The sequence below is a fragment of the Scyliorhinus canicula genome, chromosome 10 (assembly GCF_902713615.1).
Source record: "Scyliorhinus canicula chromosome 10, sScyCan1.1, whole genome shotgun sequence".
NCBI lineage: Eukaryota > Metazoa > Chordata > Chondrichthyes > Carcharhiniformes > Scyliorhinidae > Scyliorhinus > Scyliorhinus canicula.
Window position 1 is genome coordinate 146,240,525 of NC_052155.1, and position 17,717 is coordinate 146,258,241.

General features: G+C 48.7%; 1 protein-coding gene across 1 annotated transcript in view; it reads right to left on the reverse strand.

Annotated features, from left to right (window-relative positions):
- The window catches only part of itga9 (integrin, alpha 9), a 632,947-nt gene that overhangs the window by 198,479 nt on the left and 416,751 nt on the right, over nucleotides 1-17,717 (reverse strand). Inside the window, exon 18 of the mRNA XM_038809824.1 lies at nucleotides 7,716-7,866. Within this exon, the coding sequence (XP_038665752.1) occupies nucleotides 7,716-7,866 (151 nt within the window). The remainder of the gene's footprint in view (nucleotides 1-7,715; nucleotides 7,867-17,717) is intronic.

Sequence of the window (17,717 nt, forward strand, 5' to 3'; positions counted from 1 at the left end):
TCAGAGGCTCTTATGGAGATAGTTCTCAGTATTAAAGCACAGATAATTATGGAAAAATGCAATGTTTTCTAATGAGCAGTTTAGATGAAAGGCAAGGATAGACCAGAGTAGGGATGCTCCTTTGCGGATGTAAATTGACTGGTCCTACTCCAAGAAATGTTGCAAAGCTATATGTTTGAAGCAAGACTCCCCGAGCACGAAGAATATGGCGCGATTCTCCCAAAACATTTCAAAGCTAATTTGTGGCGGGTTTTTCAGGGAATATCCCACCGGCTCTGCCAGCGAGTTCCCCACTGGTATTCAATGGCACTTTGTTTGGGCCCTGGGGAGATTCTCACTGGTTCAGCCCACACTTAGTGCTGGATTCTCCCACCCCACCTGCCGCAGGATCGCCACGGGCGAGCTGCAAAGAATGGAAAAATCCACTGACCTTGGGTGGGATTCTCCGGTCGGCGGGCGAACAGGGCCAGAGAATTCCACCCTATGAAATCTTTCAGGAGAATCGCACCCCAAGTATTGTAGCGAGCAGAAATTGTTGCGAGCTTCCTGGCGCTCGGCCCAGCGAGACCGGCAATGGTACTCTATGTTAATTGGTACACTTAACGAGGCCTCATAGGCTTCTCGCTGCAAACGAAGGCTTGCCAGCTCCCCCCCCCCCCCCCCCCCTCCCCCCAATAGGGTTAAGCTACGCTTGCTCAGCAAACCCCAGCAAGCTCGCAATAAAGTGCCGAGGAGACAAGCCCCAAGATTCGGGGATGCTGACCTTTGGGAGGCTGCTAGAAGCAGTGGAGGAAAGGAGGGGTGTCCTGTTCCCTCGAGGGTCCCGGAGGATGAGCCAAAGGGCAAGTGCTGCCTGGGATGAGCGCAGCTGTGTGCTTGGGGATTATGACCAGGAGGACTGGCCTCCAGTGCCAAAAGAAAGGTCAATGACCTACAGCGGCAGCATGAGTGAGGAGACACCAACACCCCCCCCCCCCCCCCATCCCCCCAAGGGAACATCCACCCCCTAACTTTCCTTCTGACCCCTAACCCTCACTCCAGCACCCTCCCCCTGCAAATTCCCTAACCCTCCCTTCACATCCACTCTAAACCACGCGCGTGGCTAATGATGTCCCCTCTCTGTCTCCTCAGGAAAAACTTTCCCATAATTGTAGAGAGAGAGCCCAGACTGGCGGAGGGGTGCCAGACTAAGAATCCTCACCACCTTCGAGGAACGTGCACTGGAGGTGACTGGTGTGGCCGAGGAGAGAGCAGTCATCCACATGGAGGTAAGCGGATGCCGCAGAGGTGAGGAACCACCAGGCCCCATTCAAGGGACCTGTCAAACATGAGTTGTTATTGCCTTACTGACTGACCCATCCTTCCCACATGTCCATTGTCCCGCAGGTCCTCCAGTCGACGGAGCCGGCCCATCTTGGGCGGCACCCTTTGTAACCCCTCTTGAGACGACCTCAGAGGAGATCTCCAAGGATGCCACCGTTATAGTCGCAGCACAGCTGTCATCTCCACCAGCGTGCATACACCCACCTCGGTGGGAAACATTAGTGGACAGGCTTCGGGGCACAAGATGGTGAGCACCACACTACTGATGATGTACATCAGGTGAAGGCAGGAACCCCAGATGAGACAGCAGATGTATCCCAGAACCCAGCTGGGTCTCAGCCTGATGCTGAGCCTGTGGAACAGAGTTACCCGGAGTGGGTAGACCTCCTGGGTGCCCAGGAGACCCATGGGTGCTGTTCGGCCAGGTTGACGTTTGTGTGGACCTGTGCTGAACGGCACCCGGCTGCGGCCACGCTGGGGAGGCCGGTGGATCCTGCGTTGCCGGTGGATACAGGTTAAAGTTTAGAAGCGGCTTTGGCCCATGACATTTGGTCATTCATCTTGAGGGCGAGTTTCAGATTTGGACGCCTCGCGGGACATGGATGAATCCCACGACGCGAGAAGACTGTCGGGAAGCCCGCGAGAGGGCTCTCCCGGCATTCACTGGCTCAAGGCAGAGCGCAACGCGGCCTTTGGATTGTGCCCTAAAGTCACTTTTTGGGGCACTGGAGAGTTTCTCACCGGTGCACCCAACACTTAGAATTTCTTTCAGCACTCGGCTGCCATTTTGAAAGCATGCCCGATCTCCCGCACACCACCCACCCATGGGCAATGTCATGCCCACACACATGGGAACTACCCTTCACCCAAGTGAGGACACCCCTCTATGGGGGCCCCCCAAGCCCCCTTACAGCATCCCTCCCTTCCAGGCACCCAACCATCACCACCAACCTCCCAGAGCCCTCTGCTGACATGCGCCGCACTCCCCTACTCTTCAAACCTTCCTCTATCATCATTTAATGGGCATGGTCCCCCTTGAACCCTGACCTTTGGCAGCACCACCCTGGCACTCAGGTACCCTTTCACTGGCATCCTGGCACTGCTCCTGCCAGCTTGGCAGTGCCACCCGGGGACCTTGACACTGCCAGGGTGGCATTATCAAGGTGTCAGCTGGGCAGCACCAAGGTGCACATTTTCCAGGGAGAGGGCCAGGGAACCACCCTGCACTTGCCCTGACACCGAGAGGTCTCCAATGGCCTGGGAGACCTAGGGTGCCATTCTGCCTGATCCGAGGAGCACGAATCTCCGACCATCACACCGGGTGGGAGAATCGCGGGGGTGCCGGGTGATTCCCGCCACGCCGCCCTGGCACCTGCACACGATTCTCCTCCCTCCCCCAAAGCGGCATGTGGCGTTTTGCGACAGGCCACTCAGAGAATCACCACTCCGGTTGAGCGGCGATTCTCCGGCCTGGATGGGCCGAGCGGCCTGCCTAATCCGACCGGTTCATGCCGGCGCTAACCACACCTGGTCGCTGCTGGCGTGAACAGCGCACGACCGCTGCGTGTGGGGGCTGTGGGGGCGGAGGGAGGATCGAGCACTTGGGGGTGCTCAGGAGGGGCCTGGCCAGCGATCGGTGCCCACCGATCTTCGGGCCGGCGTCTCTGAAAGACGCACTCTTTTCCCTCCGCCGCCCCGCAAGATCACTCTTCCATGTCTTGTGGGGCAACGGAGGGGAGGACGGTAACCGTGCATGCGCGGGTTGACGCCGGCCAACCTGCGCATGCGCTGGTGACGTCATTTAGGCGCCGCCGGCTGCGGCATTCAGGCGCGCCGCTTTGACGCGGGCGTCAAGGCCTGGCGCGCGAGATTGACGCACCGACGCTCCTAGCCCCCTTGGGGTGGGAGAATAGGGGGCGAGGAGCGGCCTCCGACGCCGGAGTGAAACACTCCGGTTTTCACTCCGGCGTCGGCACTTTGTCGCCCTTTGGGAGAATCGAGCCCCAGGTTTGTGTGGACCAGCATTGATTGGTGCTCAGCTACAGCCTCGCTGGGAGGCCGGAGAATTGACGGAGGCCGGTGGATCCCAGACAGATACGTCATAAGTAGGTTTACAACTTACTTCTGCGAGCATTATTTGGCCCCGCCTATTTTGGGCAGAATTGCAACTCCAACGTCTCGCAAGACTTGGGTAAATCACGCCAGACGCAAAGGCTGTCGGGAGGTCTGCTGGAGGGCTCTCCTGGGATTCTCCCAGCCGCGTTGTGCTCTCGCTTGAGTGCAACACGGCAAGAGAATTGCACCCTATATTTCTGGCTGTTATGAACAATGGATAGAAGATTGCACTGACTTGCTCGGACAAATCATGTGTGATTGCCAATGCTATCTCTCATGTATGATTGCCAATGCCATCTCTCATGTATGATTGCCAATGCTATCTCTCATGTGTGATTGCCAATGCTATCTCTCATGTGTGATTGCCAATGCTATCTCTCGTGTATGATTGCCAATGCTATCTCTCATGTGTGATTGCCAATGCTATCTCTCATGTTTATTGGGGGTTATATGAGTGACTGGAATAGAATCTGCTGGACTTGGGAAGATCATCAAGGAAGAGTAGCCACACTTTGCTGACTTTTCATATCTGGTCTCCTTTTGAATGCTAACAAGAATCCAGTCTCATCTTGCTGTAGCTAACATGCCAAGCACTCTGGCACATCTTCAAGGTGTGCACATCAGTGCCTCAGTTGCAGGGTAGAATATGTTACTGGCTCAGAAAGTAGCATAATATCACACACAGATCTTAAAATTAGCATCACTCAGTATGCTGCCAACATGCTGGCATGCAGATAGGCAACTTAGGTGCCACTGTCTCTGCTCTTCAAAGTTCTTACGTATGTATGTTTTGCATCAACTTACAGGAGGTGGGAACAGCTGGCAGAACAGGCTGCTCCAGAAATGGACTAATATTAATAAAGAAATTAATGAAATGAAAATGAAATGAAGATCGCTTATTGTCACGAGTAGGCTTCAAATGAAGTTACTGTGAAAAGCCCCTAGTCGCCACATTCCGGCACCTGTCCGGGGAGGCTGGTACGGGAATCAAACCGTGCTGCTGGCTTGCTTTAAAAGCCAGCGATTTAGCTGAGTGAGCTAAACCAGCCCCTTGGCACTGAAGATTAACGGATCCCCAAGAATGAGTTGGTTTTGACCCCAGGAGGTGAAAGGAAGTGGGTGAGAACACTGCACATGTAGACATAGAACAGTACAGCACAGAACAGGCCCTTCGGCCCTCGATGTTGTGCCGAGCAATGATCACCCCACCTAAACCCACGTAACCCGTATACCCGTAACCCAACAATCCCCCCATTAACCTAATAGACATAGAACCTTATGTGCCGACTATAACTTTCTGAAACAAAAACAGAAAATGCTGGACAATCTCAACAGCTCTGACAGCATCTGTGGAGAGCGAACGGAACTAATGTTTCGAGTCTGGATGACTCTTTGTCAAAGGAACTTTCTGAAGTTCTCTTGATTCTGGAACCATTTTTTACTTTAGAAAATTACACATGGAATATTTCAGAAAGTTGAGAGAGGAAAACTAGGGGTTTGTACATCAGTTAGACTGACATGTATTTTGGAAAATTACTGGAGCCTGCAATTAATGATGATAGGAGGACTGAATACCTTGAAACTTTTCAGCTGCTGATAGGGAACCAGCTTGCGTTTTTAAAGGGTGGGCCATGTCTGATGCACCTGATAGAAAATTTGAAGAGGTGACTATGTAGTGGACAGGGCAATATTTGTGGATGCTATTTATATGAACGTACAAAAGGTATTTGATAAAATCCCCAATAAGAGACTGTTAGCTTCCATTGAAGCTTATGGAATTGAAGGCAGGGACAGCACAGTGGCGCAGTGGGTTAGCCCTGCAGCCTCACGGCGCTGAGGTCCCAGGTTCGATCCTGGCTCTGGGTCACTGTCCGTGTGGAGTTTGCACATTCTCCCTGTGTTTGCGTAGGTTTTGCCCCCACAACCCAAAGATGTGCAGGCTCGGTGGATTGGCCATGCTAAATTGCCCCTTAATTGGAATAAAAGGAATTGGCTACTCTAAATTTATTGGGGGGAAAAAATGGAATTGAAGGCAAATTATTGACCTGGTTAGGAAACAGGCTCAGGATCAGAAAACAGAGTCAGGATAATGAACATATAAGCTAATGGGCAGCACGGTAGCACAGTGATTAGCAGGGTTTGATTCCCGGCTTGGGTCACTGTTTCCTCCGGGAGCTCCGGTTTCCTCCCACAAGTCCCGAAAGATTATTAGGTGAATTGGACATTCTGAATTCTTCCTCTGCGTACCCGAACAGGCGCCGGAATGTGGCGACTAGGGGCTTTTCACAATAACTTAATTGCAGTGTTAATGGAAGACTACTTGTGACACTAATAGATTATTCCTATTAATTGGCAATCTGGGACTCGTGATGCCAAACGAGGAACTGTGTTCAAGAACCCTCCACCATTTCCACTAAAGATCCAGAAAGCCACGTATCCACATTTGCTGATGATTTGAAGATGGGTGGCATTGTAGCAGCACCCATGGAAGCTTAAAAGTACGAAGAGATATTAACAGATTAAGTGAATTAGCAAAACTGCAGCAACTGGATTGCATTATGGGCAAATATGAGGTCATTTACTTTGGATCGAAAAATGATAAAACCGGGTACTTTTTAAATGATAAAAAAGTTCAAAACAGTGGAGAACCAAAGAGACTTGGGGTAAAGGTATATAGATCATTAAAATGGCATGAACAGGAAGAGAAAATAATCAAAAATGATGTGTTGGCCTTTATAATGAGAGCACTGGAGTTACAAGGAGGTAGAAGTCTTGCATCAGGTATACAAAATTCTCGTGACGCACACCGGAATACTGTGAGCAGTTCTGGGCACCACACATTACGGCAGAGTGCTGTGTATGTTTACGAGAGTTGCTGGGGAACTGTTTATTCAGACTAAAGGTATTCAGTCCATCCCAGATCATCCATCTAGAATTTCCTTAATGACTGGGCACTGCAGCATCCAATTGGTTGTCAAAGATTCCAAACATTTTGCCTTCAGTACTCTACCTGACAGTCCTCTTTCTGTTAAGTAAAACAATCCGACATCCGTGTTAAATTCACCTTTTACTCGTTTGTACTGGTGTTCTACACTTGCAATTTACCGCAAAGTAATTTTTTGGATTTACTTTTTGCATCATAGAATCATAGAATTTACAGTGCAGAAGGAGGCCATTCGGGCCATCGAGTCTGCATCGGCCCTTGGAAAGAGCACCCTACCCAAGCCCACACCTCCACCCTATCCCCGTAACCTAGTAACCCTTTTTGGACACTAAGGGCAATTATTTTTTTAGCATGACCAATCCACCTAACCTGCACATCTTTTGGGACTTGTGGGAGGAAACCGGAGCACCCGAAGGAAACCCACGCAGACACGGGGAGAACGTGCAGTCTCCGCACAGATAGTGATCCAAGCTGGGAATTGAACCTGAGACCCTGGAGCTGTGAAGCAACAACACACTGTTATAAGAACAAGAATATTGCAAGCATGCGTCTTTTAGAGAGGGCAATGTCGTACAACCTGTGTGAAAGCAATCATTGATGTTCTAATTTAAGACAAGAAGCTTGGGGTCCTGAACTTGCTTTTATTAAAGGCATGTGGATTACTTCTGCTTTAAATGAGAGACATTCGTAATAATTGATGCGAGCAGGCTATTTAACCGAAACTACAACTAGAAGTTCCTCTGTTCCTCGAAGTAATATGTCTAAAATTAACTTGCTCCAAAGCAAAGCCAGGGATTAGAAGTGGAAAGATTCAAGAAGAACATGGGATCATGGTATCAGCATCAGGCGGTCTGACAAAATATTTGACTCAGTTGTGCCGCTGAGCCAGTTCAAACCAGTGAGATCACAGTCAATTTAACTGAATATTTTCTCTTTAATCACTATGTCCCAGTTAGTGATACCAGTTTCCTCATTAGATAAGACTTGAACTCCACAGACAGAAAACTTTGCTGCTATCGTCAATGCAATTTCCCTTCTGATTTGTTATAAGGGAGCAGAGACAGCAAGGAAAATCAATCCCAAACTGCTGTTATTGATCGTTTCTTCCACAGACTTTAAGCTATAAGTTACAACCAAAATAAACCCAGAGCCACAGGAGTCTCCATTAGATCCTTCCATGAATGCTAAGCTTCAAAAACCTGCTACAACAGCCTGTATTTTAATGACTCACCAGTCAGGCCTAGTCTGGATTTCAGTCCCCCCCCACAAAAAAAATAGGCAGATCAAAGATTTCCAGCCTTATGAGTTCAAGATGCACCCACTGTTTACCAACCTTCTGCCACATGTTGATGAAGAAGAGCTCTTGAGTAAAGTTAAAGTAAACATTGGCGTCGTAAGCGTCGTCTCCTGCATTTCGAACCGTCACGTTCACAGAGATGTTCTTCACTGCCCCTAATGCTAAGAAAGGCTTGTGCTCATCAACACTGGAAAAGAAAATCAGAAAACAGAAAGAAATTAGCATTCTGCGCCACTCCAGATTAACAGCAAATCCTGCTGTAGTTGGGATAAAGTGTAGCTCGCAGATAAATCAATCATTTAAGTTTGAATGGCAAGAATTGAATGCACAGAGATATCTTGTTAGCAACATCGGAGCCTTTGTTAAAGTTTCCAGTTTTATAATCTATGACTCATGTCCATTGATTATTACCATAATTCATTATGAATTAGAATTAACTTTATAGATCCCATTTTTAAAATGTAGTGCATAAGAAAGGCCAAAGACCTTGGGCGACATTTTCTGCCATTCACTCAGACAGGATCTTCTGGTTTTGCCAACACCGCACCCCTGCTGCAGATTTCCGGCGGCAAGGGGCAAATTCAATGGGAAACCCAGTTGACAATGGTGGAACCAGAAGATCCCTCCACCGGCCAAAGGCAGGCCGCCTCTCGGCGCCGCAAGACACATGACGGGATGCTCAATAAATCCTTCCCCCTGGCATTCTTGCTGGTCAGTGCCGCAGAAAGAGCACAGCTAAGCAAGATATGAGAAGGCACTGGTCTGAGAAGTGGACAGAGAAAGGAGGGCATGCTAGCCAGTAAATGTGAAATAGTTTAGAGGCAGCAGTAATTATCTAGAGTACTCCATTCATTTGAATGAACAGTAGAGAGAGAATGCAAAGGCAGACTTTCATAAAGAGTTTTCTTTTCCAACATGAAAATGTGATAGTTTTGGTGCTCCAGTGTAAATATCTGAGGTAACTGAGGCCCCACATAGTCCTGATTTCTAAACCGAGGAACTCTGCTCGCTGGACCTCCTCAGCATAGTGAAAGATCGGGAAGTCATTTAAAAATGAGGCCCCCGACATGATCCACGAACCCCCCACAAGCCCCAGCATATTAACAAAAGGCCAACCTGGCACCCTGGCAGTCCCCTGCCAGCTAGCAGCACCACCAAAGCACCATGGCAGTGCCAGACTGGCACCCAGGTCTACCTGCCAGGGAGCCAGGCTGAAAGTGCCTGGGTAGTATGAGCAGTACAAGGGCACCACCCTGCCCAAAGGGCATGCACCTGGGGGCCTCAGATCCCCAGGGAGACCTCAATGAATGGCGTTCTGTCTGGTACCCATTTATGCAGACTAATACTGAATGACGATCGGCTCATGGTGTCCTCATTGGGAGGGGAAGGTGTGGGGTAGTGCCCATGTGTGTGTGTGGGGGGGTAATTGCGAATGGCTGGAGGTTTGGGGGACCCAAGAGCTCACTTAGAGATTGGGCCGCTCTTTCAAAATGACAGCCCAATCTCAGAGTTCAGCTCCCCAGCGCTAAAAACATTCTAAGCGTTTGAGAAACACCCCAGGGTCCAATATGTGACTGTCATTGAATAGCTGGGGGGAAACATGCCAGAAACTCCCTGAAAACCACGCCACAATTGAACTTCGAAAGTTTGGGGGAGAATCGTGCCCATTATGTGGATAATGAACATACAGACAATTGTATCCAAACCCACACGCTGTTCGTTTCAAGGCCAACTAAACACAAAATAAACATCACAAAGTGAAAACAGTCAAAACTGTTGCTTGAAAAATATTAAAACCTCCTTCCTAATGGTCAAGGTCAGCCACTGGTTTTAAATTGTTCAAGATTTACTCTTCTAGTTTTTGGTGTCATTTGAATACAGATAACCACATCGGAATACATATTCTCTGCCAAGTAAATTTAATTCTCCAGGTTATTCCTAATAAATTAGGTTGGTAAGTTTTACCATTTGAGATTCCAGCCAACATAAACTTCATCAGAATGTTACAGAATGGATAAAGTGGCAAGAAGTGCCGAGCACAACAAAAACCAAAAGAGATGTAGTTAGCTTCCTTCATCCTGGAGCTTTTACAGAGGCACAAGAGAGTTTGGTGTTCAGAACAGGCAAAGTGGCAGAAAAACAGGATGTGAAAATGCTAGATTCAGGAAACAGTGGGTCAGATTTGTGCCCTGCCCATAACCTTCACAACAGCATACTGTTATCACTTGCAAGAACAGCGTGATGTCCTGCAACAGAATCATGGCTCATATAGTAGCAGGACATTCAGAATATGAGTACTGATTGCCAAGGAGAAGCCAACAGGATGACCAGGCTGGTGGTACAGTGGGCTCGGGAAGAAATGCCCGCTGTGTCCAATAAGTCAACATTGTCTAATCAGCCTTTGTGCCAGCCCAGGGCTGTGAAGGTGGGTGAGGAGGATGATCGTTCCGGCCACATTTCGGCACCCTCATCGCCCACTGTTTCCACAACCGCTCTGCAACCAAGTCCCACCCGCCATTTTTAAAGATCTCCGGAGTCAGCTTAGCTCAAAGAAAATCCAGCCTGGCATCACACTGGTTTAATTGTTCATACCTCACTACGGTCAGTCATAATAGAAAAAATTGAAAGAAGTATTGTAATCATATTTTACACCATAAAACTACACAAGTACAAAATGGTGTTATTCTGAGGAATGGCATGTAATATTCCTAACTGTTAAGATTTGAAGTTTATTCAATGTGGACTCTTTGAAATGGACTTTTCTTTTAACAAGTGAACTATGTAGTGCAAAGGTAGCCACTGAAGGTCAGATGTCCTGCCATGTGAATTCAAAAATTGCTTCACTGTCCAACAGAGACAAAAGGGTATATTCCAGATGGAAACCTAAATTGAATAATTATTTTATGAAACAAATAAGATGTTTTCTTAACCCTTCAGGATGAATGTCTTAAAACAATAAACCAAGATGTGGTTCGGCAACTCAGGACCACCACCACATTTGGAAAAGGAACTGCCATTATGAGGAGTTACATGGTAAGGTGCCATGTTTGTCCCTTTGTAATCGGCAGACATTAAGAGAGAGTAGAAGCTGTAATACCTATGCCTCAAAACAACTGGAGGCTGTACTATCACAAGATCTCTCAGCCTGTTCTTTTTCAAGTCCACCAATACAGCAACTGAACTCCTGGGAACAAGACTATGAGCAACTAACTCTGTGACCTGCAGAATGTCCATCCCTTTGAGAAAACCCTGAAATTACTTTGCCTATTGAATTCACCTAAACTCCCTCCAGCAGTGAGGATATTTTCGTCATCAGGCTGGCAATGCATGTTTTACAAAACAAGGCAAAAAGTGAATTATGAACAATTATTTTGTTTATAACCTGTACAAGTGCACTATTCTCTTTCACTGTACTTTTCTCGAGTCTGGACGTTGGTTGGTGATCGACAGGGATTTCCCAGTTGCCATCCAGGTTCCTGTGAGGAAAATGTTGCAGGGGGAGGCACCACCATTCTGAAGTGCCGGCTCCCTTTATTTACCTGCTGATGCCCTTTTCAAGCTGGGAGGCCTCTGTTTGGCTCTCTACTTTCAAGAGTCTGCTCACCATCCATGACTGGACTGCAAGCCAGCCCTCTGGCCATTAACTGGTCACTCTGAGAAAACCACATTGGGAGACTGTTTCCCACCCAGTGCAGTTGTTGACCTCTTTGTCCTGACAGCAAGGTTCATAAGCCAACAGGAAAAAACTTGCCCTTTATGTCAGTTTACAAAAGAATATTTGAATCATGCATTCCATGGGACAGCAATTTGTGACGTCCCTGCCAAAACATGGATATTTGGAAAAAAAACAATTCATGTTGTAGCCAAAACCACAATGGCAACAAAATGAAAAGACAGTTAGTGTTATAGAAAACTCTGAGACTGAATGGGTTTGATTGAAGGAAATTGGCTGAACAGCTGACTGGAAAGTATGAAAATGCAATCATTTACTGGCTAAACAGTAGAGACTGGCAAGCTTTTACAACTTTTTTCCCCACTGTTTTATGCCACTGGATTTGATTTAACCACAGCAAGTCAAACAGCACTTCATATCTCTGTTTAAAGTGTAAGTGCCGGGGCCCGCATGGTGGCGCAGTGGTTAGCACTACTGCCACATGGTGCCGAGGACCCGGGTTTGATCCAGACCCGGGTCACTGTCCATGTGGAGTTTGCACATTCTCCTCATGTCTGCGTAGGTCTCACCCCCACAACCCAAAAAGATGTGCAGGGTAGGTGAATTGGCCACGCTAAATTGCCCCTTAATTGGAAAAAAACAAGAATTGGGTAAATTTATATTTAAAAAAATAAAATACAAGTGATGTCTACACCAAATATCGAGAGTGGAGCTGTGGTGTCCCAGTCTCTTAAACATTGTTGGTCCTTATTTTTTCAAATAAGTACAGCACAATTTTACTTTTCAAGTAAAATACTGCAGATGCTAGAAATCTGAAATAAAAAGAGACAATGCTAAAAGCACTCAGCAGGTCAGGCAACGTCTCTGGAAAGAAATAGTTAAAGATTCATGCCGATGATCCGCCATCAGCAGATCATTAACTTTTTGAATGATGAATTGCAATTCAAAAGAAAGAAATAACAGATTAGGGGCAGCAGGGTAGCATGGTGGTTAGCATAAATGCTTCACAGCTCCAGGGTCCCAGGTTCGATTCCCGGCTGGGTCACTGTCTGTGTGGAGTCTGCACGTCCTCCCCCTGTGTGCGTGGGTTTCCTCCGGGTGCTCCGGTTTCCTCCCACAGTCCAAAGATGTGCGGGTTAGGTGGATTGGCCATGCTAAATTGCCCGTAGTGTCCTAATAAAAGTAAGGTTAAGGGGGGGTTGTTGGGTTACGGGTATAGGGTGGATACGTGGGTTTGAGTAGGGTGATCATGGCTCGGCACAACATTGAGGGCCGAAGGGCCTGTTCTGTGCTGTACTGTTTTATGTTCTATGATCAAACTCTATCCCTGACAGCACTGTCAGGCTGTATCTACACCACAAGAACAGCAGTAATTCAAGAAGACAGCTCACCACTACCTCCTCAATTAGAGATAGTCAATAAATGCTGTCCTAGCCAGCAATGCTCATTTTCCATGAGTAATATTTGAAAAAATCTTAAAAGCCAAGATAATCAGTTACATCCACTTTTACCACATTACGACTGGGATAAGACAGATTCTATTCAAATGGAAGCCTATCAAGTACTGAAAAGAGAATATTTTTCTTTACACCATACAATGCAATGAAAACAGTAGGAGCATTGGGTTATGGCCTATTTGCCTTTTCAAAGGTGATGGTGAGCTACCTGACCATGAATTGTATCATATGAATTTATGACATTAGAGGAGCAAACTGGAGCTCACACATACCTCTATTGGCTGTGACCTCACTCATACTATGTACTGTTAAAACATTGCCTATGTGTTCACTGGTCTATAATTGGCTCCTGGATAAGCAAGCCTTAATTTTAGAATTCTCATTGATTTTGAACCCCTCCATAGCCTTGCTCCTCACCATCTCTCTAATCTCAACCAGCTACGCAACCCTCGGAGAAATCCGTGCTCTTCAAAATCTGGCCTCATGAACTTTCCCAATTTTAATCATTCCACCATTTGTGCGTGGCACGATGGCACAGTGGTTAGCACTGCTGCCTACAGCGCTGAGGACCCGGGTTCGATCCCAGCCCCGGGTCACTGCCTGTGTGGAGTTTGCACATTCTTCTCGTGGGTTCTTCTGCATGGGTTCCACCCCCACAACCCAAAGATGTGCAGGTTAGGTGGATTGGCCACGCTAAATTGGCTTTCAGTTACCTAAGCTCCGGAATTGTCTCCCTAGATCATTCTTCCTCTCCATGGGCTGGATTCCCCACAGCCGCGCGCCAAAATCGCATTCGGCACTAGGGGCGGAGAATCGAAGTTCCCGACCGAATCAGGCCAGGCGCCACTCCGGCTATTCTCCGGGCCCCGCAGAATCGCCCGTCCACGATTTACACCGCACGGCTGGGGGGCCATTGCCAGAGGCCCTCCCAACAATACCCCGCTCCCGAATGTCCGAATTCCCGAGGGCGTGGTAGAGGCGGCAGGATGGCTCACATTTATCTGCACAGAAAGAAACCCCCCCCCCCATGCACACGGACGATAACGTCCCAGCATTGGCATTGGGGACGCCCTGTGCCTACCCCTACCCACCACAAACATCGGGGCACCCCCTGCCCCTCCACACACGCATCAACATTGGGGCGAGTATTATTTTTTCTGATTCGCGAAGTATTTTCTGCCCAAAATGCTGTTCTGGATGACAGTTAATGCGGGCTGAAAATGTGTTTGGGTGAGATGTTATGATGCGGTTTTGTTTAAGTGGACTGAAAACTTCCCCGGTTCAATTTAAATCGAACAGCAAGAACTAATAACCACAAAAGGTAATGTGGTATAAAATGGGACAATGTGCAAAATGGCCATTTCGGCAGGAAGACTAAAAAGTTTATCATCTAAATGGTGAGAGATTGCAGAGCTCTGAGATACAGACGGATCTGGGTGTCCTACTGCATGAATCACAAAAGGTTACTGTACAGGTACAGCAAGTAATCAGGAAATCTAATAGAATGTTATTGTTTATTGTGAGTGGAATTAAATACAAAAGTAGGAAGGTTATACTTCAGTTATACAGGGCATGAGTGAGACCATATTTGGAGTACTGTGCACAGTACTGGTCACTTTATTTAAGGAAAGATGTCAAAGAAACAATTCAGAGAAGGTTTACTAGGCTAATAGCTGGAATGGACTGGTTGTCGTATGAGGAAAGGTTATACAGACTAGATTTGTATCTATTGGAGTTTAGAAGAGTAAGAGGCGACTTGATTGAAATATACAAGATCCTGAGGGGTTGTGGCAGGGTGAATGTGGAGACGATGTTTCCTCATGTGGGAGAATCGAGAAGTAAAGGTCACTGTTTAAAAATAAGGGGCGAAATTCTCCGACCCCCTGCAGGGTCGGAGAATCGCCCGGGGCCACCGGAAATACCGCCCCCGCCGTGGCAGAAATTCTCCGCCACCCAGGAATTGGTGGGGGCGGGAATCACGCCCCGCCGATCGGCGTGACGTCCGCGCAGATCGGCGAGGCCCCTGCGGCGATTCTCCGGCCCGCGATGGGCCGAAGTCCCGCCGCTGGGAGTCCTCTCCCGCCGCTGAGGTTTGAACCACCTCTGGTGGCGGCGGGGGGATCGGCGGCGGGAGCGGGCCCCCGGGGTCCTGGGGGGGGCGGGGCGATCGGACCCCGGGGGGTGCCCCCACGGTGGCCAGGCCCACAATCGGGGCCCAACGATCGCCGGGCGGGCCAGTGCCGTGGGGGCACTCTTTCTCTTCCGCCGCCGCCACGGCCTCCTCCATGGCGGAGGCAGAAGAGAATCCCCCAGCGCGCATGCACCGATGGTGACGTCAGCGGCAGCTACCACTGACGTCACCACCGGCGCATGCGCAAACCGGCGAAGGCCTTTCGGCCAGCCCCAGCGCCGGGCGGCTGGCCTGAAAGGCCGCTGGTGCCAGTTTTGGTGCCAGTCGGCGTGGTGCCAACCGCTCCGGCGCGGGCCTAGCCCCCAAAGATGCGGAGAATTCCGCACCTTTGGAGAGACCCGATGCCGGAGTGGTTGGCGCCACTCCCCTACGCCGGGACCCCCTGCCCCGCCGGGTAGGGGAGAATGCCACCCCAGGACAGTATGAAGTCTTACAACACCAGGTTGAAGTCCAACAAGATTGTTTCAAATCACTAGCTTTCAGAGCGCTGCTCCTTCCTCAGGTGAATGAAGGGGTAAGTTCCAGAAATATATATATAGACAAAGTCAAAGATGCAATACGATACTTTGAATTGGGTACTCTAAAAAAAAATTTTTAATATAATAACTGAGCTAAACTCAACCTCAACTGTGTGGCATTAACATAGACCAATTGTGTGGGGGGAGGAGAGATTTGAAGGGGGTAATGGGGAAGCCCCGGTGGGGGAGGGGGGTGATTTGAAGTGGGCAATGGAGAAGAGTCGGTGGGCAGGGTAATTTGAAGGGGGGCAATGGGGGAGAGCCCATGGGGAGGGATTTGAAGGGGGCCAATGGGGGAGAGCCCATGGGGAGGGATTTGAAGGGGAGCAATGGGGGAGAGCCCATGGGGAGGGATTTGAAAGGGAGCAATGGGGGAGAGCCCATGGGGAGGGATTTGAAGGGGGGCAATGGGGGAGAGCCCATGGGAAGAGATTTGAAAGCGGGCAATGGGGGAGATCCTATGGGGAGGGCGGTTTGAAGGGGAGCAATAGGGGAGAGCCCATGGGGGGGTGGTTTGAAGGGGAGCAATGGGGGAGAGGCAGCAGGTGGGGGATTTGAAGGGGGGCAATGGGGGAGCAGATGGGGGGGATTTGAAGGGGACAATGGGGGAGTCAGGGGAGGTGAGGGATTTGAAGGGGAGAGGTGGGAGGAACCTACCTCTTCATGCACCTGAGGAAGGAACAGTGATCCGAAAGCCAGTGATTTGAAACAAACTTGGACTTTAACCTGGTGTTGTAAGACTTCTTTCTGTGCTCACCCCAGTCCAACACCGGCATCTCCACATCTTAAAAATAAGGAGTCACCCGTTTAAAATGAAGATGTGACTAAATGTTTTCTCTCAGAGGGTGGTGAGTCTTTGGAACTCTCTTTCTGAAATGGCGATGGAAGCAGAGACTTTTTAAAGCAGAGACTCTTGGTGAGCAGGGGGGTGATAAGTTATCGGGGATAGGTGGGATACAGATTTGAGGTTAGGATCAAGTCAACTTTGGTGTTTACTAAATTGTGGAGCAGGCTCAGGGGCTGAATGGCTTGCTCCTTCTCCTTGTTCTTATGTTTGTAAGATTAACCAGCACTTCCACTCTCTGTTGGCGCTGCCAAGACTGACCACACGGAAGATGGGCTTTTCTACATCGGCCTGTTCCAGCCTCCAATCTTCTCCCTATTCATTTTAACAGGGACTCAAAATGTGGGCTGGTGAGCAAAGAAGCAAAATATCACAAAGAAACCATGACATCAAAATATTACAGATGAACTGCAGCATCCCAGCCCTGTCTGGTCTGGTAGCTCTATTTAACTAAGGGCTATTAACATTTGAGGTGCTGATCTTTTCAGTTGAAAAGGGAAGTCTTCAACTGAGCAAGAAATATTTTTACATTTTTTGGTATCAAGTCAATTCCATACTACCAATGGAACAAGCATAGAAACAGGAATAAAATAGTTCCATTGTTATTTGCAATTCACCCCGTATAACAATGGGCAGGGTCATGCTATTCAATATGAAACTCTTTCAGGTGCTCTTTCAGAGGGTCGATACAGACTTGATGGGCCGAATGGCCTCATTCTGCACTGCAGAGATTCTATGATGATTCATCAAACCTACAAATGTATTAAATAAAAGGAATGTGGGAAGTGTGATTTGCCAAGTCCTGGAATGCTTGGATGAAATAATGATACCCAGAACTGTTTGGCTCTTGTGAATGGAGCTTACATTGTTCCATTATTTATTTATGAGTGTTAATTTTAGCTTTTATCGTCGGCATTAAACAGGCAGTAGTAAATCAGTGATGGTATTTGAATTTTACATGAATGGCATTGGAAACTATGGGCGCGATTCTCCGCTGCCCACGCCGGTTGGGAGAATAGCGGGAGGGCCTCCAGACATTTTTCACGCCCTCACGCTATTCTCTCCCCCCCTCGCCCGACCTACGTCATGAATCGCTGCTCGCCGTTTTTTACGGCGAGCGGCGATTCTCCGCGGCCAATGGGCTGAGCAGCCGGGTGTTTACGCCCGTTTTTTCACCAAACACACCTGCTTGCTGCAGTCGTAAAAACGGGCGCTGGATGCCCGTTTGGGGCATCCAGAGGCCCGTTTGGGGCGGGAGCACCACCGTTGTGCTCAGGAGAGGACAGGACCCCGATCGGTGCCCACCGATCGTCGGGCCTGCGTCCAAAAGGGACGCACTATTTCCCCTCTGTCGC